The sequence below is a fragment of the Parasteatoda tepidariorum genome, chromosome 1 (assembly GCF_982258835.1).
Source record: "Parasteatoda tepidariorum strain Cologne lab strain chromosome 1, Ptep-v5.0, whole genome shotgun sequence".
Classification (NCBI taxonomy): domain Eukaryota; kingdom Metazoa; phylum Arthropoda; class Arachnida; order Araneae; family Theridiidae; genus Parasteatoda; species Parasteatoda tepidariorum.
Genome location: NC_141755.1, coordinates 92,956,956 through 92,973,780, shown reverse-complemented (window position 1 = coordinate 92,973,780; position 16,825 = coordinate 92,956,956). Strand labels below are relative to the sequence as shown.

At 36.0% G+C, this 16,825-nt stretch overlaps 1 protein-coding gene across 5 annotated transcripts in view; it reads left to right on the top strand.

Annotated features, from left to right (window-relative positions):
* LOC107453499 (zinc finger homeobox protein 3) overlaps positions 1-15,948 on the top strand; it is a 190,295-nt gene extending 174,347 nt beyond the window's left edge. For all 5 annotated transcript variants that reach the window (XM_071179455.2, XM_016070372.4, XM_016070362.5 and 2 more), the window contains 2 exons: positions 3,629-7,074; positions 8,507-15,948. In XM_071179455.2, the coding sequence (XP_071035556.2) occupies positions 3,678-7,074; positions 8,507-15,153 (10,044 nt within the window). In that variant the 5' untranslated portion in view covers positions 3,629-3,677 and the 3' untranslated portion in view covers positions 15,154-15,948. The remainder of the gene's footprint in view (positions 1-3,628; positions 7,075-8,506) is intronic.
* The last annotated feature ends 877 nt before the right edge of the window (positions 15,949-16,825 follow it).

Here is a 16,825-nt window from a genome sequence, read left to right as displayed (position 1 = left end):
AATTTATCTCGTTATAAGTTTTGTTTCTTTTATTAATTCTTTTGTTAGTAAGATATTTTTTTAATATTTTTAGAATAAGGGCAACACTGATAAACCTAATTCTGTTCATTTTTTTAAAAAATTAGATTAGTGGATGTTGCAATTTTTTTTTTGTCTAGCTTTTCCAAACTTATGATGATTATTATAAATCTACACCATGGGCAAATTTCATTCTGTGAATATATTTGAAAATCATTTCTGCACCATATTATACACTTCATACTTCTGCTTATGATTGCAATTCTTCTCCTCTTCATTTGCTATTATTCGCACATTTTAGCAATTAATTTCCTGCACCTGGTGTCACACTTTATCTTGTGCATATGTTTGCAATTTATTTTCTGTACTGTGTGACACTCTGTATCTTGTTAATATGTATGCTATTCATTTTTCCCAGGCATATACGCGATATTTTAATACATCTTTCACTCTTAAAGATGATTGCAACTTGAAGCTTGACAAAAACAAATCACACGAATGTCTACTGCAAAAACATTATTTTGATCAAATAAATTTTATAATTCTCGTTTTAGCAATTTGATATATAGTTTTATTTGTGAAATAAATCTTTTCATCAAAAACACTGATTTATTGTCTCAACCCTATTTGTAAGTTTATTAAGATGGCATCTTATACAAACACCAGGGCTAAATCATAAAATTATTTATATCTTATAAAACTTCCTGAATCACTTACATTTAAATGTCCTTGCATAAACGGCATTGACAATTTCAACCAACAAACTACCTTTTTTCTTAATGATTATCGAAAAATATAAATAATTGTACTTTATTTAGTGTTCCATTTTACTTGATGGGATTCTTTAAGCTAATAGTGCATTAATGGAAAACCGTATATGTAAAAGAATTGGATTTTTTTTATTTATTATTCTTTAATCATAAAAGTTAAACCTGAGTAAATAATGTGCTTCAGAAAATTGTCAGGACTACTTTCGTGAATTGGTGATCAAATTAAATTGCCTCGTGATCTATACCTGCTTCACTTGTGATCAAAATTAATTTTATTTCTGATAGGCTACTCTCGATGAAAAGCATTTATTGCATTTATTTCTCCCAGACAATCTTATTACTGGTAGCGAGGTCTACAATTATGTTTCCTGAAAAGGTATTTAGCCATTATTCTGTTTTGTAACCTTTACTTTTTCGAAATAGAATCTAATTTCATTGCCTGAAGGTTGATTTTTATATATTCATACAGAAAGCTATTTTTCTGAGCTGCATCAAATTGGGCATGAAATATCATAAATTATTTATATTTCTGATAGCCCTGTAAATATCGTACTAAGATACTTTAAAATATTTAATTGACCTAAAAGTACTATTCATTTTCAGTCGAATTTTAGGAATTGTTTCTTGGTTTTTAGATTATAATCATGTTGCATTTCCTGTTAATATACCGAGTGTCATTAAATATTAATTGAGTTTTGCTTGGAGCTACATTTTAGTATCGTTTAATGAATTGCACTATAGGGTTATGTTTAAGTCTATGTTGATGAATTTCAGTACAGAGTTATTTTTCATTCTGTATTCTTGGATTGTACCTTTTTATGCTTTTAAATGACTTGATTTGCATTTACAAGAATAGCGCAATTTACCTTTCGTTATTCGTTACTTTATTTTTTTTTTTTAATTTTGTCTGATTTAAATTCCTTATTCTGTCGTTTTTTAATTTTAGCTCTCTATTTCTTCATATTTAATTTAAATTTCTGATTTAATTTTTTGTTCCATTCTATTTTATCCAGCATATAATACGTATGTATTTCCGTTCAATAATAAAATGGACGGAACAACTAAGACAAGAACTAACTGTATTTAATTTTGAAATATAAGTTCCCTTCAGTCGTTCGAAGTTTAAACGAAACTTCCCAAATTATGCAATACCAGAGAAGTTCTGTGTGCGCTAACTCTCAAAAATCATTACTCCTGCCATCAAACTAACTAAAACTATCAATTCCTGAAAAGGTAAAGTATAATTATTAAGGTGTCTAAAGCAACTGAGCTTAATGGAGTTATTTGTGGTGATAAAATCTGAGCGACAAAGAAGCTTTTCATTACTGTATTATAATACCTCATTCTTGATTCTTTGCGGGTACGTTATTTTTCATCTTGCATAAATAATGAAGATTCTCAAAAACACAAAACAAAATTTCTGTGCTTTATGCGTTCCCTCATGCATATGTGAATAGGCATCATTTTATGGCACTGCAGAAGGCCAGCCATCGGCACGCATCTTTGCCTATGAATGCCAAATTATTGCTAAGTGTTGAAGTTGGTCTTCTTCTCCCTTTTGAACCGGATGGCCGAGCATCAGCACCGGTAAACTGGTTTAGCGACTCGACTATTAGAGGGTGGAATTGGTAACTCAACTCATTTTGATGCAATTACAACTAACTACGCTATTCCGCCTTTTGTCCACCGTTTCTTCCCCTTTTCTTTTCAGTTGGATCTTTTCTTTTTCTCTCTAAGTCTATGCGCTTGTTATTTTCTTCTTCTTTTCTCTAATAGTTTCTTTTCTTTCATTCGTCGTGAGGCCTAAGTGGAAAAGTTGGCAGGAGACCTTATATATATATATTTGAAAGAAAAGCCCCGATGCTGAATGACCATTGTAAATAGGAGCGAAAAGGCGTTTTCTTTGATGCCTACAAGTATGTGATTCTTCGCTATTTGTAAGCAATTTGTGAAAAATTATCGAAGAAGACTTTTACGGGTGGTTTATAATTGTCTTGGTGTTCCTTTTATCAGCGCGTGCTTGTAATAATCGAAAATGAAATGCCGAAATAAACGTTTCTTTCCTAAGCTCTTTTGAAGTCATCACTCTTTGTGCCTCTTTCATCGCAGTGTCAAAGTGCTTTATTGGGTCGAAGTGGATTAAACTTCATCGGAAAGTTTATTTTGTTAACTCGGAAATTTTAGCGGCTTTTTTTTTCTTCTTCCAATAATTTGAGATGAATGGACAAGGTACTTCGTATACCAGTGTTGTTAGAGTTTTAAAAAAATAGACTATTATCGCATTTCTGTCCGTCAACAAGCTATACATTTTAACTAGACTTGTTTTTTTTTTTTTAATTTTATTCTTATTCGTTTATTTTTCCTTCATTCATTTTTATTTTTATTTATTCATTTTTCCTTTACTGCCCTAATAACTGTCCGTTTATTTTTATTTTTCAAAGTTTTTTAATTACTCACTGATTAATTCATTTCACCCGTTATTATTATTTTTTTTTTTAACTTTAGTCTTTTATTTTGTTCTGTCATTCATTTCATACTTCACAATTTCAAAGCATTTACTCTTATTTTCTTTATTTCATTTATTCTCCTTTTTTTCGCCCTTATTCATTCAATTTCGAATAAAGAAAATATTTCATACACCAGTATTTTGAAACGAAATGTTGCTTAAATGATGGAAGGATTTTTTCTGGGCTGCGTATATAAATAGAACAATATTGTTGTTAATTAAAGGTAACCATTATAACAACGATAAAAACGTTATTTTATGAACATAATCCAAACATTGTGTTAAAATGTATATAGATTAAACAATTTTTAATTAAACAATTTTTCTTTTGCAGTGGTGGATGGTACTCACTACCATGACATAGCGGATATTCATGAAGCAGCATGGATACAGATGTTCCTACCGTGGACACCGGCCAACTACAGCAGCAGCAGCAACGCGTTAAGCAGGAGTCTAGTGGCTCACTTTCGGACCAACAGTATCAGCACCTGGCGGCGCCATCGGTGTTAAAAAGGGAAATGACGCCAGAAGAAGGCCAAGAGGCGGTAATAATCGCCGATCTACAGCAACAAACGAGGGTTCCTGAACGTCCATCAAGTTCCTCACGAACTCCTTGCCCGAAGTTCATCAAGAAATGCGATTCCTGCGGGCGGGAGTTTCACACTACAAACCACTATATGGAACACGTGTGTGAAGTGTCGCCGCACGTGGGACTTAATTCGACGACCACCCCTCCTTCTACGGACGGTGGTGGTAGTAGTAGACATTGTTCTGTTCCTACCTCGCACTACCCGTCCGCGGGAGTCGGGGCTTCTAGCAGCCTATTTTGCAATGAGCTGTCCAACAGCTCAGCTAGCGACGTGGAGAACTTCACCGGAAAGATCGTGTACAATCCGGATGGTTCCGCTTTCATTTTAGAGACGGCCGGTGATTCGGAGCTTAGTGATGATGATGGGAGCGAAGAATTGTTATCGCGAGCTGCCGATGACGCGGCATCACGAATTCCTACTTCATCCCAACTCATACCACATATGGTGAACGCTCTACACATCGCTAGAAATCCGGCACTATATAGTGCTTTGTACGGACAGGCGTACAGTTTCCTTCAAGAAAAAAATAAAGTTCCTGATGTCCCTGTTATGCACAGTTTTAGAGTTTTCACGGTGCGTGATGTTACCAGTGAAACGCCAGTAACTGTTTCGCCTAGCAAATTGGACGATGATGGCTCTCTAAAGAGGCCGTCCAGTGTAAACAAAGTTAACTTTCCTATGGTAGACTATTCTTCTGTACCAATAAAACCTATATTGATGTGTTTTATGTGCAAACTTTCTTTTGGTTACGCTAAATCTTTTGTCGCCCATGCGATGGGTGAACACAACATAAATATGAACGATGAAGAAAAGAACATTATGTCCCAAAAGAACACTTCGGCAATCATACAGGGTGTCGGGAAAGAGAAAGAACCACTCTTATCATTCCTGGAACCAATTCCTAGTTCGTTAGCCCAGAATAGTGCGGGGAGTCAGAGTGGAAATATTTTCGCCCAGTCATTGCAGAGCTCATGTTCCAGTTCCTTCGGATCAAACGATCCTATGACTAATTTACTGAATGCCGTGTCTAGTGCAGTGGCTGGGGGTTATGGCTCTTCTGCAATCACGACGCTGGTTTCGGCCGTCTCCAGTCCTGTTGCGGCATTGTCAGAAATCAAACCAAGTGTCGCCAACAGTAGGGCGGAAATGAGAACTACGCCCTCTCTTACTAGTTCCTTACTTACTGCCGATAGCGATGAGGCCTTAGCTCCTGAATTGCAGGACTTAATGACGATAGAGAAGCTTGCTAAAGCTGCCGCAGCGGCTGCGGAAGCTGAATCTGCATCTTCTCTATCGCCTAGAGAACGTAAGACCACTTGCTATAATGGCCAGAACAGTGATATTGCACAAGAAGATCAAGACCTTAGGTTAAACCCATTCGATTTCAGCCCTCATCCTACATTATCATCGGCTGTATCGATGGGTTCACTAGACAGGCCTACGAGTGCTGGCAGTCACGAAAGTATGTCGCCTGGCATGTCTAGGGTATCTCCAAAGAACAATCCAACGCCAAGTCCATTACTAAATACAGTTCCTTCTCCATCACCGACTACAAGTAGTCCTGTCTGCATTTGTCCTCAACATCCGGATGGACGGGCGAACGGAGTCGAATGTCCGAAATGCGATTTAATCCTTGGCTCATCACGATCGCTGGGCGGTCATATGACAATGATGCATTCGCGAAATTCATGTAAGACGCTCAAGTGTCCTAAGTGCAATTGGCATTATAAATACCAAGAAACTTTAGAAATTCACATGAAAGAAAAACATCCTGAAAACGACTTGAGTTGCTTATACTGCCTGACTAATCAATCACATCCTAGATTAGCTCGTGGAGAAACATACACTTGCGGTTACAAACCATATCGTTGTGAAGTTTGTAATTATTCTACTACGACCAAAGGAAACCTAAGTATACACATGCAGTCTGATAAGCATATCAATAATGTGCAAGAATTGCAGAATGGTACCTTACAACCTGACCATGTTATGCCAAATCAAACTATTGCTGCTCCACCAGCATTACCTACTCCTCCAGCAGTAGTAGAAGCAGCAAAGAAACCAATTATCACAAATAAGCCTAAAGCTACCTGGAGATGTGATGTTTGCAATTATGAAACTAATGTCGCTCGCAATTTAAGAATTCACATGACAAGTGAAAAACATAATCACAATATGATGGTTCTACAGCAAAATGTTAAACACATGCAACAGATATCTGCTTTTCAACAAGCTCAAGCCCAGGCTCAGGCGCAAGCTCAAGCAATGGATCCAATGTTCAACTTTCACCCGGGTCTTCTACTGCCTTGTGATTCCCAATTACAACCAGAGGCAGCCTTAGCCGACATGGCATACAACCATGCCTTACTTATGATGGCAACTCAACAACAGCAACAACGGGCAATGGCTGCGGCCGCCGCTGCTGCAGCAGCTGCTGGTGGAAAAAGTCCTATTGGAGCACCTCTAAATCTCAGCGTTCCTCCCACATTGGACATTGATCATCCCGACCCATCCTTAAGACCTGATGTGCCGTATGATGAAAATGGTAAGCTTTTCCAATGCTGCGTGTGTCACGTTTATTCTGCCGATTCTCTGGAAGCCTTAAACCAACATGCGCAGATGGATCGAACGCGACAGCGAGAAGAAGAAGTTTTAATGGTTGTAGCTGGCACTTACATCTGCAAGCTTTGCACCTACAAAACCAATCTCAAAGCAAATTTTCAATTGCACTGTAAGACTGACAAGCATCTGCAACGCCTCCAGCATGTAAATCATGTCAAAGAAGGTGGTGCCAGCACCGAATGGAAGTTGAAATATGCAAATGTTAGTAATCCCGTACAAGTTCGTTGCAATGCTTGTGACTACTACACCAACAGCATTCATAAATTGCAGCTGCATATTGCCAGTCCCAGACACGAAGCCAATGCCAGAATCTTCTCGCATCTACAGATTGGTGTGCACTCTTTGAAGGCTGAGGCGCATTACTTCCACTGCCGTTTGTGCAATTTTTCAACAAAAGCCAAATTTAATTTGATACAGCATGTTCACTCCATCAGACATCTGCGCCATGAGAACTTCCGGCAAATGCAACTCAGAACAGAAGGACGTGATATTGATGAAGATGTCCGAGATTATGTCCTGGTAAAAGAACTGAAGGGAAACGAGAAAATTATTTTTGATGCTGATGTTGGTATGTAGTTTTCTCTCCGATCTTTAACATTTATTTCATTATTTATTTAATTATCGATGTTAATCTACAAAGAGAAAACATTAACTTTTAAAATATTATTTTATTTTAAAGATAGTATACCTATTTTTTCAAGCACTGATCTTCGATTGAAATCCTTCTAGCGCGGTCATTCCTGATGGTTGGTCCAAATCACTAGAAAAGTTAAGATTCTGAAGATAAAATAATGTTTGAAAATAAAATAAAATTATGTTTTTCAAAAAGGAACGAGAAAAACTTTGTTTAATTAAAAAAAAATTGAGCTTAAATATTTTCAGTTTAATGAATTTTAAAGTTACATGGATTCAAATCTGGTTTAAATTTTGTTTTATTTATCATTTCTTGAAAAAAATAAGAATTTTGGATGCATTTAAGGAAAAACGATTAAATTTGAATGTGTTAAAGAACTTATATCAGAAATAATTTGAAAAAATTATTAATTTTGTTATTTTTTTTTTCGATTACAAAAATATTTTGCCTCCAAATTTAGTTATAATTGGCCCTACAAATTTTCAGGTATGTGACATAAGTTGTATCTATTTAGATTATAACTAAATTGCGTTTTTTATTTTATTTTTGCGACTATTTTTATTGCGGAATTTAATTTACCTATACAATTATCAAACTAATTAGTATGTTAGCTTTTGTAAACTCCATCTTAATTAGCCTTTGTTTTTTGAACACTTTTTAGCATTTTGTTAGTCTATTTTTTAATAAAATAATGCATATTTGTTTTCTTTTCTAAATCATTATAGGTTATTTTAACTCACTAAGACACCATTACACTCCAAAAAAGAACGATATTTTTATATGTAAAATAAATCAAAATTTTTCTAAAATTTTGAATTTGTTATTAATTAGTATTGAATCTATAATGATAATGAAAGTTAATTGAAATTTAAAAAAAGGAGAAAGTTTTGATGATTATATATTTAAAATGTCTTTTTTACTAATTCTAATTTGCAGTGTTTATTTACATAACACATAAATTAAATTTTATTTTATTATATGAGAAATTTGAATAATTAAAATATTAAGCTTTTTGAAGATGTCCGAACTTAATTCATTTCTCATATGAAAATAGCAAACAAATTTTATTAAGTTAAAGAAGAAAATGTTTGTCTTTCATTAAATAGCTTTTAAAATTTTATTTTGAATATAATATAAAAATTGTTTGAAATTTCCATTAGTTTTTAATGTCGTAGAAAAAACTTTAAAATTTTTGTTTTAATCATTTCTTTTCAAAATTTAATTCATGATTAAAATGCGACTCGAAAGCAATATTTTCTTTAAATAATTATTTTTTTATGTTAAATTAAGATAGATTTATTGAAAAAATTTTCAGTTTTAATGAATTGACTCTCACTAACACATGACATTTGATTTGTTTTTCCAGATACGCCTATGTTAGAACTAAACGATGAAGAGACCATGAAAGTCGAGGAAAAAACGAGTCCAACTAAATCGGAAGAAAAACCATCTGATTCTAGACTAAAAAAGGCCTTACTAGATCAGGCAAAACTCAATACATCAAACGAAAATTCGCCTACTTCTGAACAAACTCATCGTTGTCCCTTTTGCAATTACACCAGCAATACAGAAGTTCGAATTCAAATGCACGTCGTGTCTCAACATTTACCCCAAAACAACACCATTCCATGTCCTTTGTGTCAAGAAGGGTGTAAAGACATCAGTGCTTTAGAAAATCATCTCATTGATGTTCACAATGTCACTAAAGAGGGCGTGCAGCGACTTCTTCTCATGGTTGACATGTCACATATTGAAAACAAATCTAATACACCTGACGCAAAACCAAAAAACGAAGAATGTGTAACACCTAAGCAAGAAGCTTCTGAGGGAGATGGTAAAAAATCACCTGAAAGCAAAGAACGACCAGCTGAAATTGAAACTAACGAAGATTTAGCATGTTCGTTTTGTAGCAAGGTTTTCTTTAATGTCGATGATTTATTCTCACACCAGAATGAGTTTGGACACATGGAACTTAAACCCACACCATCAGGGTTAGAATATCAGTGCTGGAAGAAAGGCTGCTTGCAGTTTTTCAAAACATCGTCAGCCGTTCAGTTGCATTTCAAGGAGATGCATTCCAAGAAGCCTTTATTGGCTGTTTCAGATAGGCACGTGTACAAATATCGCTGCAATCAATGTAGTCTTGCTTTTAAAACCCTGGAGAAACTGCAGCTGCATTCTCAGTACCACATGATCCGTGCTGCTACGAAATGCGTTCTGTGTGGTCGCAGCTTTCGATCTGTGATAGCTTTACAAAAGCATGTCGAAACTGCTCACACTGATATGACCAAAGAACAACTTGAGCAATATAAAGCTAGCCTGGCTAACAATCCTCTTCTCTCAAGTGGAGGTGGAGGCGTGCTGGATCCTCAAACTACAGAGTTGCTTAAAAAAGAGAGTATTAGAGAGAACATGGAAATGGCTGATGAAATGGTAGATTTGGGATCTGAGAAAGAAAGTTCACCATCGCGTGAAATGGAATGTGATCAGTCAGAAACTGGGGAGGCACTTTCAGAAGGAACGGGCACCAACCAAGATATTCTGGAAGACTATATCAACAGTCAGTCTATGGCAGAAGACAGCTATAACGATCCTAATAGAAAATATAAGTGCCATCGGTGTAAAGTTGCATTTACAAGGCAAAGTTATCTTACAAGTCACAATAAAACATTGCTTCATAGAAAAGGTGAAAAAATGAGTTATCCTATGGAAAAATATTTAGACCCCAATAGACCATTCAAATGCGATATTTGCATGGAATCATTTACTCAGAAAAACATTCTTTTAGTTCATTATAATTCTGTTTCGCATTTACATAAAGTTAAACTAAGTATGAAAGAAAATAGCAATAACTCTACTGCCACAACAAGTGCAGCAACCAGTAATTCTCCTGTTTCTGCAGGTACAGTTTACACTACTCCTACTAGTAGTTCAAACAGTAGCGCTCTGTCTAATAATTCGTCATCTGTTGATTCCGAGAAAAAGCCTTTTAAGTGCAATATTTGTAAAGTGGCTTATAGTCAAGGATCGACACTAGATATTCACGTAAGATCAGTTCTTCATCAAACTCGCGCATCTAAACTGCACGAGTTGGCAATTACTGGACAGGTCGACTTAACTGCTCCTCTAATTGAGCGACCAGAACAATCTTCAAACGAACAACCTTCTCAAACTATTCAACCTCAAACTGTGACTAATGAAAGTTCCTCTTTAATGCTGCCTCAGACTTTACAGGTGTCGGGCCCGGCCACAAGTGTTCCTTCTTCTGTCCAAGCTCCAAAGATCCCAGATCTGACACAAGTTCCTTTGAGCATCGCAGCTTCGTCTGCGGCTGCTACTATCACCAGTGCCTCTCCTCAGCTCCACTTGTCGAATGACGCAGCAACTTCAATGGCACAAGCGTTAGGACTTGCGCCTCCTGTTCCTCAATCCCCCGTCCTCATGTCTTCTCAGACAACTTCACAAGCACTCATTAATTGTTCAAGATGTAACGCTATATTTATGTCTCATGACTCACTACTTCAGCATCAACAAATGTGTTGTCTCTTCAACCCACCTCCACCCATCTCCAATTCTGGAAAAAGTACTCCAGTATCATCCCAGTCACTTCCACCTCCTGCACCAGTGCCAACAATTCAATCCTCAGCTGGTCGTTCTGTTGTTGATAAAGAAGATATGCTACAGAAGTCATCCATATATCAACCTCTCACTGACACAACTAATATAACTCCACCGCAACTGAGCCCTCAAATGAATCAGTTACCCGTGAGGCCAAGATGTCCATTTCCTCGACCGAGACCTCTGGTATATAAGCATTTAGTTGAAAGCTTTGGCTTTGATGTAGTCATGCATTTCAATGAAAATAACCAAAGGCGACGGAAAATTGAAAGAAAAGAGAATGAAGAAAATCAACTGAAAGAGAATAAGCCGGAAGACTCAGTTCAAGAAAGCGTAAAATCTGAAGCAGCAAAAGACGATGTTGTAGTCGAAGAAGGCTTGGGAGTTGAAGAAAAAGACAAAAAGAGTAATATGGCTGATTTACCCGAAATTAATCGCTCAGTATGTGATATCTGCTCTAAAGAATTTTCTTGCATTTGGGTCTTGAAAACACACAGAGAAGAAATTCATAAAGAAATAGTTCCCTTTGACTTTCTTCTTAAATTTGCTGAAAGTTACAGAGCATTGTACGAGAAACAAAATAATGACCAACTAATACTTCCAATGGTTTCTGAAGAAAATGTGAATGATGTTAATCCACCTACTTCGAGCATAAATTCAGAAGCCCCTTTATGTCCTACTCCATCTTCAGTAACTTCATCAACACAGCAAACTTCAGCAACTCCACCTGCAACAAGCTTATCCTCTCAATTACCCGATGTCCCATCTTCTGTTACTGCTAACCAAATGGCTGCCCAGCTGCAATTTAATCAACTCCTAATGAGCATGGGCCTTGGCATGGGTCTACCTATGGGCATGAACTTGAATATGCCGTTTGCAGCAGCTGCAGCGATGAATCTTCACCCACCTTTGATTCCAGTGCTTTTGCCGCCTCCTATGGATCCACTGATGGCATCTGCATTTAATCATCCTATGATGCCTGGTGGTGTTGAATCGACTTATTTTGCTGCGCAGCAAAAGATGATGCATCATCAACAACAGCAATCGGCGGCCGCTGCAGCTGCTCAAGCACAGCAAAAGAGAGCCAGAACTAGAATCAATGATGAGCAATTAAAAATTTTAAGAACCTATTTCGATATCAATAACTCTCCCACAGAAGAACAACTAATAGAAATGTCTGACAAGTCTGGTTTGCCATTAAAAGTGATAAAACATTGGTTCCGAAACACCTTGTTCAAGGAAAGACAACGCAATAAAGATTCTCCATATAACTTTAATAATCCTCCGTCAACATTTCTTAACTTAGAAGAATATGAAAAAACAGGTGAGGCCAAAGTAATACCTCTTAACCGAAACGATTTTTTGTCGAAAGGAGATGCTGATTCAACAAATCAAAGCGAAGATGGCCGAAGTTTAGTGGATGATACTGATTCATCCCAAGAAGATAAAGATAAACATGAAATTGAATACCCAACTCATATTCACGAAGATAAGATCAGCATACCCAAAATGGACATACCATCATCATCCATGTCTTTGACACCATCAGTATCTATGTCACTTCCATCCTTTTCGGCAGTTGATTTGAAACATACTAATACTAAAGACGATTGTAAAGATGTTTATGTAATGCACTCTGAATCATCTACACCCTCACCTCAGCCGTCCATTAATTTCAGCTCTGTATCATCTATAAGTGGACCCATCATGCCAACTGCATCATCTCCTCCTACATCCGACTCACCGCGGGGCTTTAATAGTCCATCTTACTGTGGTTCCAGTTCTACTGGTGGTGGAACTGGTAGTGGTAAACGAGCCAATCGTACACGCTTCACAGATTATCAGATCAAAGTGCTTCAAGAATTTTTCGAGACCAACGCATATCCTAAGGATGACGACTTGGAATATCTGTCGAAGTTGCTGAGCCTCAGTCCTAGAGTGATTGTGGTGTGGTTCCAGAACGCTAGACAGAAAGCTCGTAAAGTGTACGAGAACCAACCACCGATTAACACCGATGATGATAGTGCTGGAAAATTTCAGAGAACTCCGGGTCTCAATTATCAGTGCAAAAAATGTTTACAAGTTTTCCAGCGGTATTACGAGCTTATCAAACATCAAAAAAGTTCTTGTTTTAAAGACGAGAACCCCCTAGCGATTCAAATGAAAGCTGCTGCATCCGTCATGGATGAAAAATCTCAGAACAGTAGCGTATCTGAAGCATCGTCAATCACGACCAGGACACCTGATAAGTTTTCTCAAAATGGACCTTACCGTTGTGACAAGTGTAGCCTATCTTTTATACATTTTGATCACTGGAAAGAACATCAAATAGTGCATATCATGAATCCCAACCTATTCCCTAACTATTCCCCCAATTCCTCCTTCGGAATTTTACAATATGAGGCTCAGCAACCCCCTACTCCACCGTTAAAAAGAAAACTTTCAGAAGACGAGGAATTAAAAGACTTGGGTGATCAACCCAAAGATAAACGGCTCAGGACTACTATCCTTCCTGAGCAACTGGATTATTTGTATCAAAAATACCAAGTCGAAAGTAATCCTAGTAGGAAAATGCTAGAAAATATTGCACGAGAAGTTGGTCTGAAAAAAAGAGTGGTCCAAGTGTGGTTTCAAAATACAAGAGCAAGGGAAAGAAAGGGTCAGTTTCGAGCTCATCAGCAAGTAATACACAAACGTTGTCCATTCTGTCGAGCACTGTTTAAAGCCAGATCGGCTCTAGAATCCCATCTTGCCACAAGACATGCAGATCAATATACTAGAGGGGATATCAACATAGATTCTCTTCCAGATGGTGAGATGGACTCAAATCCTGAAACTCCTTCAGCATCAAATGCTTCCGAGGATATAAAAAATAGTATATACCCTGGATTTTCCTCCAGTACTCCAACAACAACATCTACACCGAGCTTTACTGCTCAAAATTTAGAACTGGTTCAAAACTCCATGAAAAAGTATTATGAAGATTCTTTGAAAAAATATTTGGATGATCTTGCATATCCCACAACAAGCACATGCTCGAAGGATACGCCCAACACCCCAGCTGCTGATCTAAGTAATAAACCACCAGCTAAACAGGCTGGAAGTGTAGGAGATTCACCACTAGACCTTAGCAAACCTGTTAAAGCAAGCATTGATTTTGAAAAAAGTAGTGATGGTGCTCCGACAAATTTTAGTGATAAGAGCTATGAAGATGCTATGAACAAGAGCTATATGAGTTACGATGATGCTCGATCTGAAACGCATTCCGAATCGACTGAAAATATGGATTTTGATGACCACTTGGACATGTCCCATGAAAGCAATCCTACATCACCATCGAACTCTGGTCATCAGGGTTCGGGAGGTAATAAAAGATTTCGAACCCAAATGTCTACATTGCAACTGAAGGTCATGAAATCCATATTTGCGGATTACAAAACACCGTCAATGGCAGAATGTGAGACACTTGGCAGAGAAATTGGATTGCCAAAAAGGGTAGTGCAAGTATGGTTCCAAAATGCCCGAGCCAAGGAAAAAAAGGCTAAACTTGCTTTCATGAAAGCCTTTGGTCACGAGATGGATTTGCCAAAACTGCCTGAGGAATGTACCATTTGCAAAGTAAAATATAACATCAAATTCTCGAATACTAGCATGCAAGATCATATTTTCTCCAAGCGCCATCTTGAGAATCTAAAAGTTCACATTGCAAAAATGAAGAAACTGACCGAAGGGCAAGATAACATAGAACGGCTCGATCACTCTCCCGCTACTTCAAGTAGTGTTCTTAATCAGCTTGTGCATTCGCAACAAAATATACACCAAGATGAAGCTGATTTGTTGAAACCATCAGGTGCATCCTCCGGGTCAAACCCACCTAGTCTGATGCAACAGTTGCATATGATGGGACTGCAACAGATGCCGGGAATGCCCATGGGCTTACCTGGTTTTCCAAATATGACCAATGGTCCTACTAATGCTATGGGTGTAAATACAACTGGCTCCCCACCCACTTCTACATCTTCCATCTCTTCTTCAAACTCACAAACATCTAGGAACGATTCTAAGGAACATCATGTTCTGAACAAATGCATTAGTAATACAACTGGCGATAAAGTTGATTCCAAATCTGATGTTCAACCATCTACATCAACATCTAATCAGCTGCCTCAATCTAGGAAAGAGGACAAAGACTCAACAGATGCAATAAATGGAAACAATGTGGGCAACGTTCACCAATCACCCCAACGTGCTGGCAACATGGCAGACTTTCCTATGCCCACATCAGAGTCTGGTGGATTGTTTCCATATATGTATGCTGGATTTCCAGGCTACTATGCTGGACTTTCGGGTGCATTTTTTCACCCGGGCATGTATCCAGGTAGGAATAAACTATGACAAGATTTTCTCCCATAAAATCATTTTTTAACTGTGATGATGCGTAGTTGTAGTGCAAAATGAACTCATAATTTTTGCTTTTTTTAAAAAAAGAAAAAAATATTCACCATTTCATCTTGCTCTTGAGTTAAGTGAAAAACTCAAGAGTTGTTGCATACATTTTTTTTTCTAGCTGGTTGCGATTCCATACGATGTACATGTAATTTATCATTGTGTTAGTAATTTATTAGCCATTTTTTCGTGCAGGGTTGAATTTAAGCAGCAATTCATGTGCTTTTTTTTCACACGGCGTTTTCCTCTTCTTTCAAATTACAGTATGACGTGATATTTTCCAGAAAAAAAAAATATTTATCACATTTTTCTAAGCTTTCACAATCTTTTTCTACGCACTGCTGGAATCGGCGTCTAATTATTCGTCTGCTATTTTATACTTCTTTATTTTACATCAGCGCTAACGTTCTCTCTTTTTTTTCTTCCTACCTATGCATTCTTAATTCTTCTATCAGTATTGCACACTTGTTTTCATTCTGAGTCTACGATAAAAATAATCCATTACAGTCGACAACATGTTATGCAATATTAGTTATTGATTGTCTTTCATGTTTTTCCCCTTCCTGATCTCATTGAATATTTTCTAAGATTTCCTTAAATTCAGAGCATTTTTTACCTCATTTTTTAAACTTGTAGATAATATTTATTTCATTCGTATTATGTAGATAACATTCATTTCATTAAAAAGCAATATAATGACTTGTGAAAATATACGCTTATTTGTGCCTTAAATCAAAATCAAAATATTAGTCTGATGTTATTATTTAGAATTCAATCATCAAGATAGAAGACAAGAATATGAATATTTTATTAATGTTTATAATTCTATCCAGATTTAAAACAGAAATATGAATGTTAATTCTCAAATTTAAAACAGAATTATGATTTTTTATACGATTTTTTATTCAACTTGAATCGAAAACAGATATCTAAATCTTTTGTTATTATTTATAGCTCTTTCCAGATTGTAAACAGAAATAAGATTCATTTGTTAATTAATTATCCCAAATTTATATAAATTATTTGTTAATATCATTATGTAATTAATTATAAATAATATTATGTATAATTAATTATTATACAATTAATTATTATATAATTAACAAATAATTTAAATAAATTATTTGTTAATTTATTATCCCAAATAATAATTCTACCCAAATTGAAAGAACAGAAGTCTGAATCTTTTCTTATTATTTGTAATTTAACTAAAGTTTAAAATAAAAAATTATAACAATTATTTTTAATTCTGAAATTAAAAGCAGAATTATGTTTTTTTGTTTGTTATTTATTATTCAATTTGGATCCAAAACTTATATCCTAATCTTTAGTTAATATTCTACATAGATTGAAGTAAGAATTTTGAATCTTTGGTAAATAATTACAACTCAACTCAGATAAAAAAAAAAAAAACAGAAATATGAATCTTTTGTTATTATTTATTATTCAACCCAGTGCATGAAGAATTTTAAAATGAAAAATTTAGTTAATTGAATTGTGAATTGTTTAGTAATAAATTGTGAGAACAAAATTTTTATTCATTCAATTTTATTTGTCTTGAAAGTTTGATGTGTTACATATATATTTTAGTTCTCTTTATTTGTAGATAAATTTTTATAGA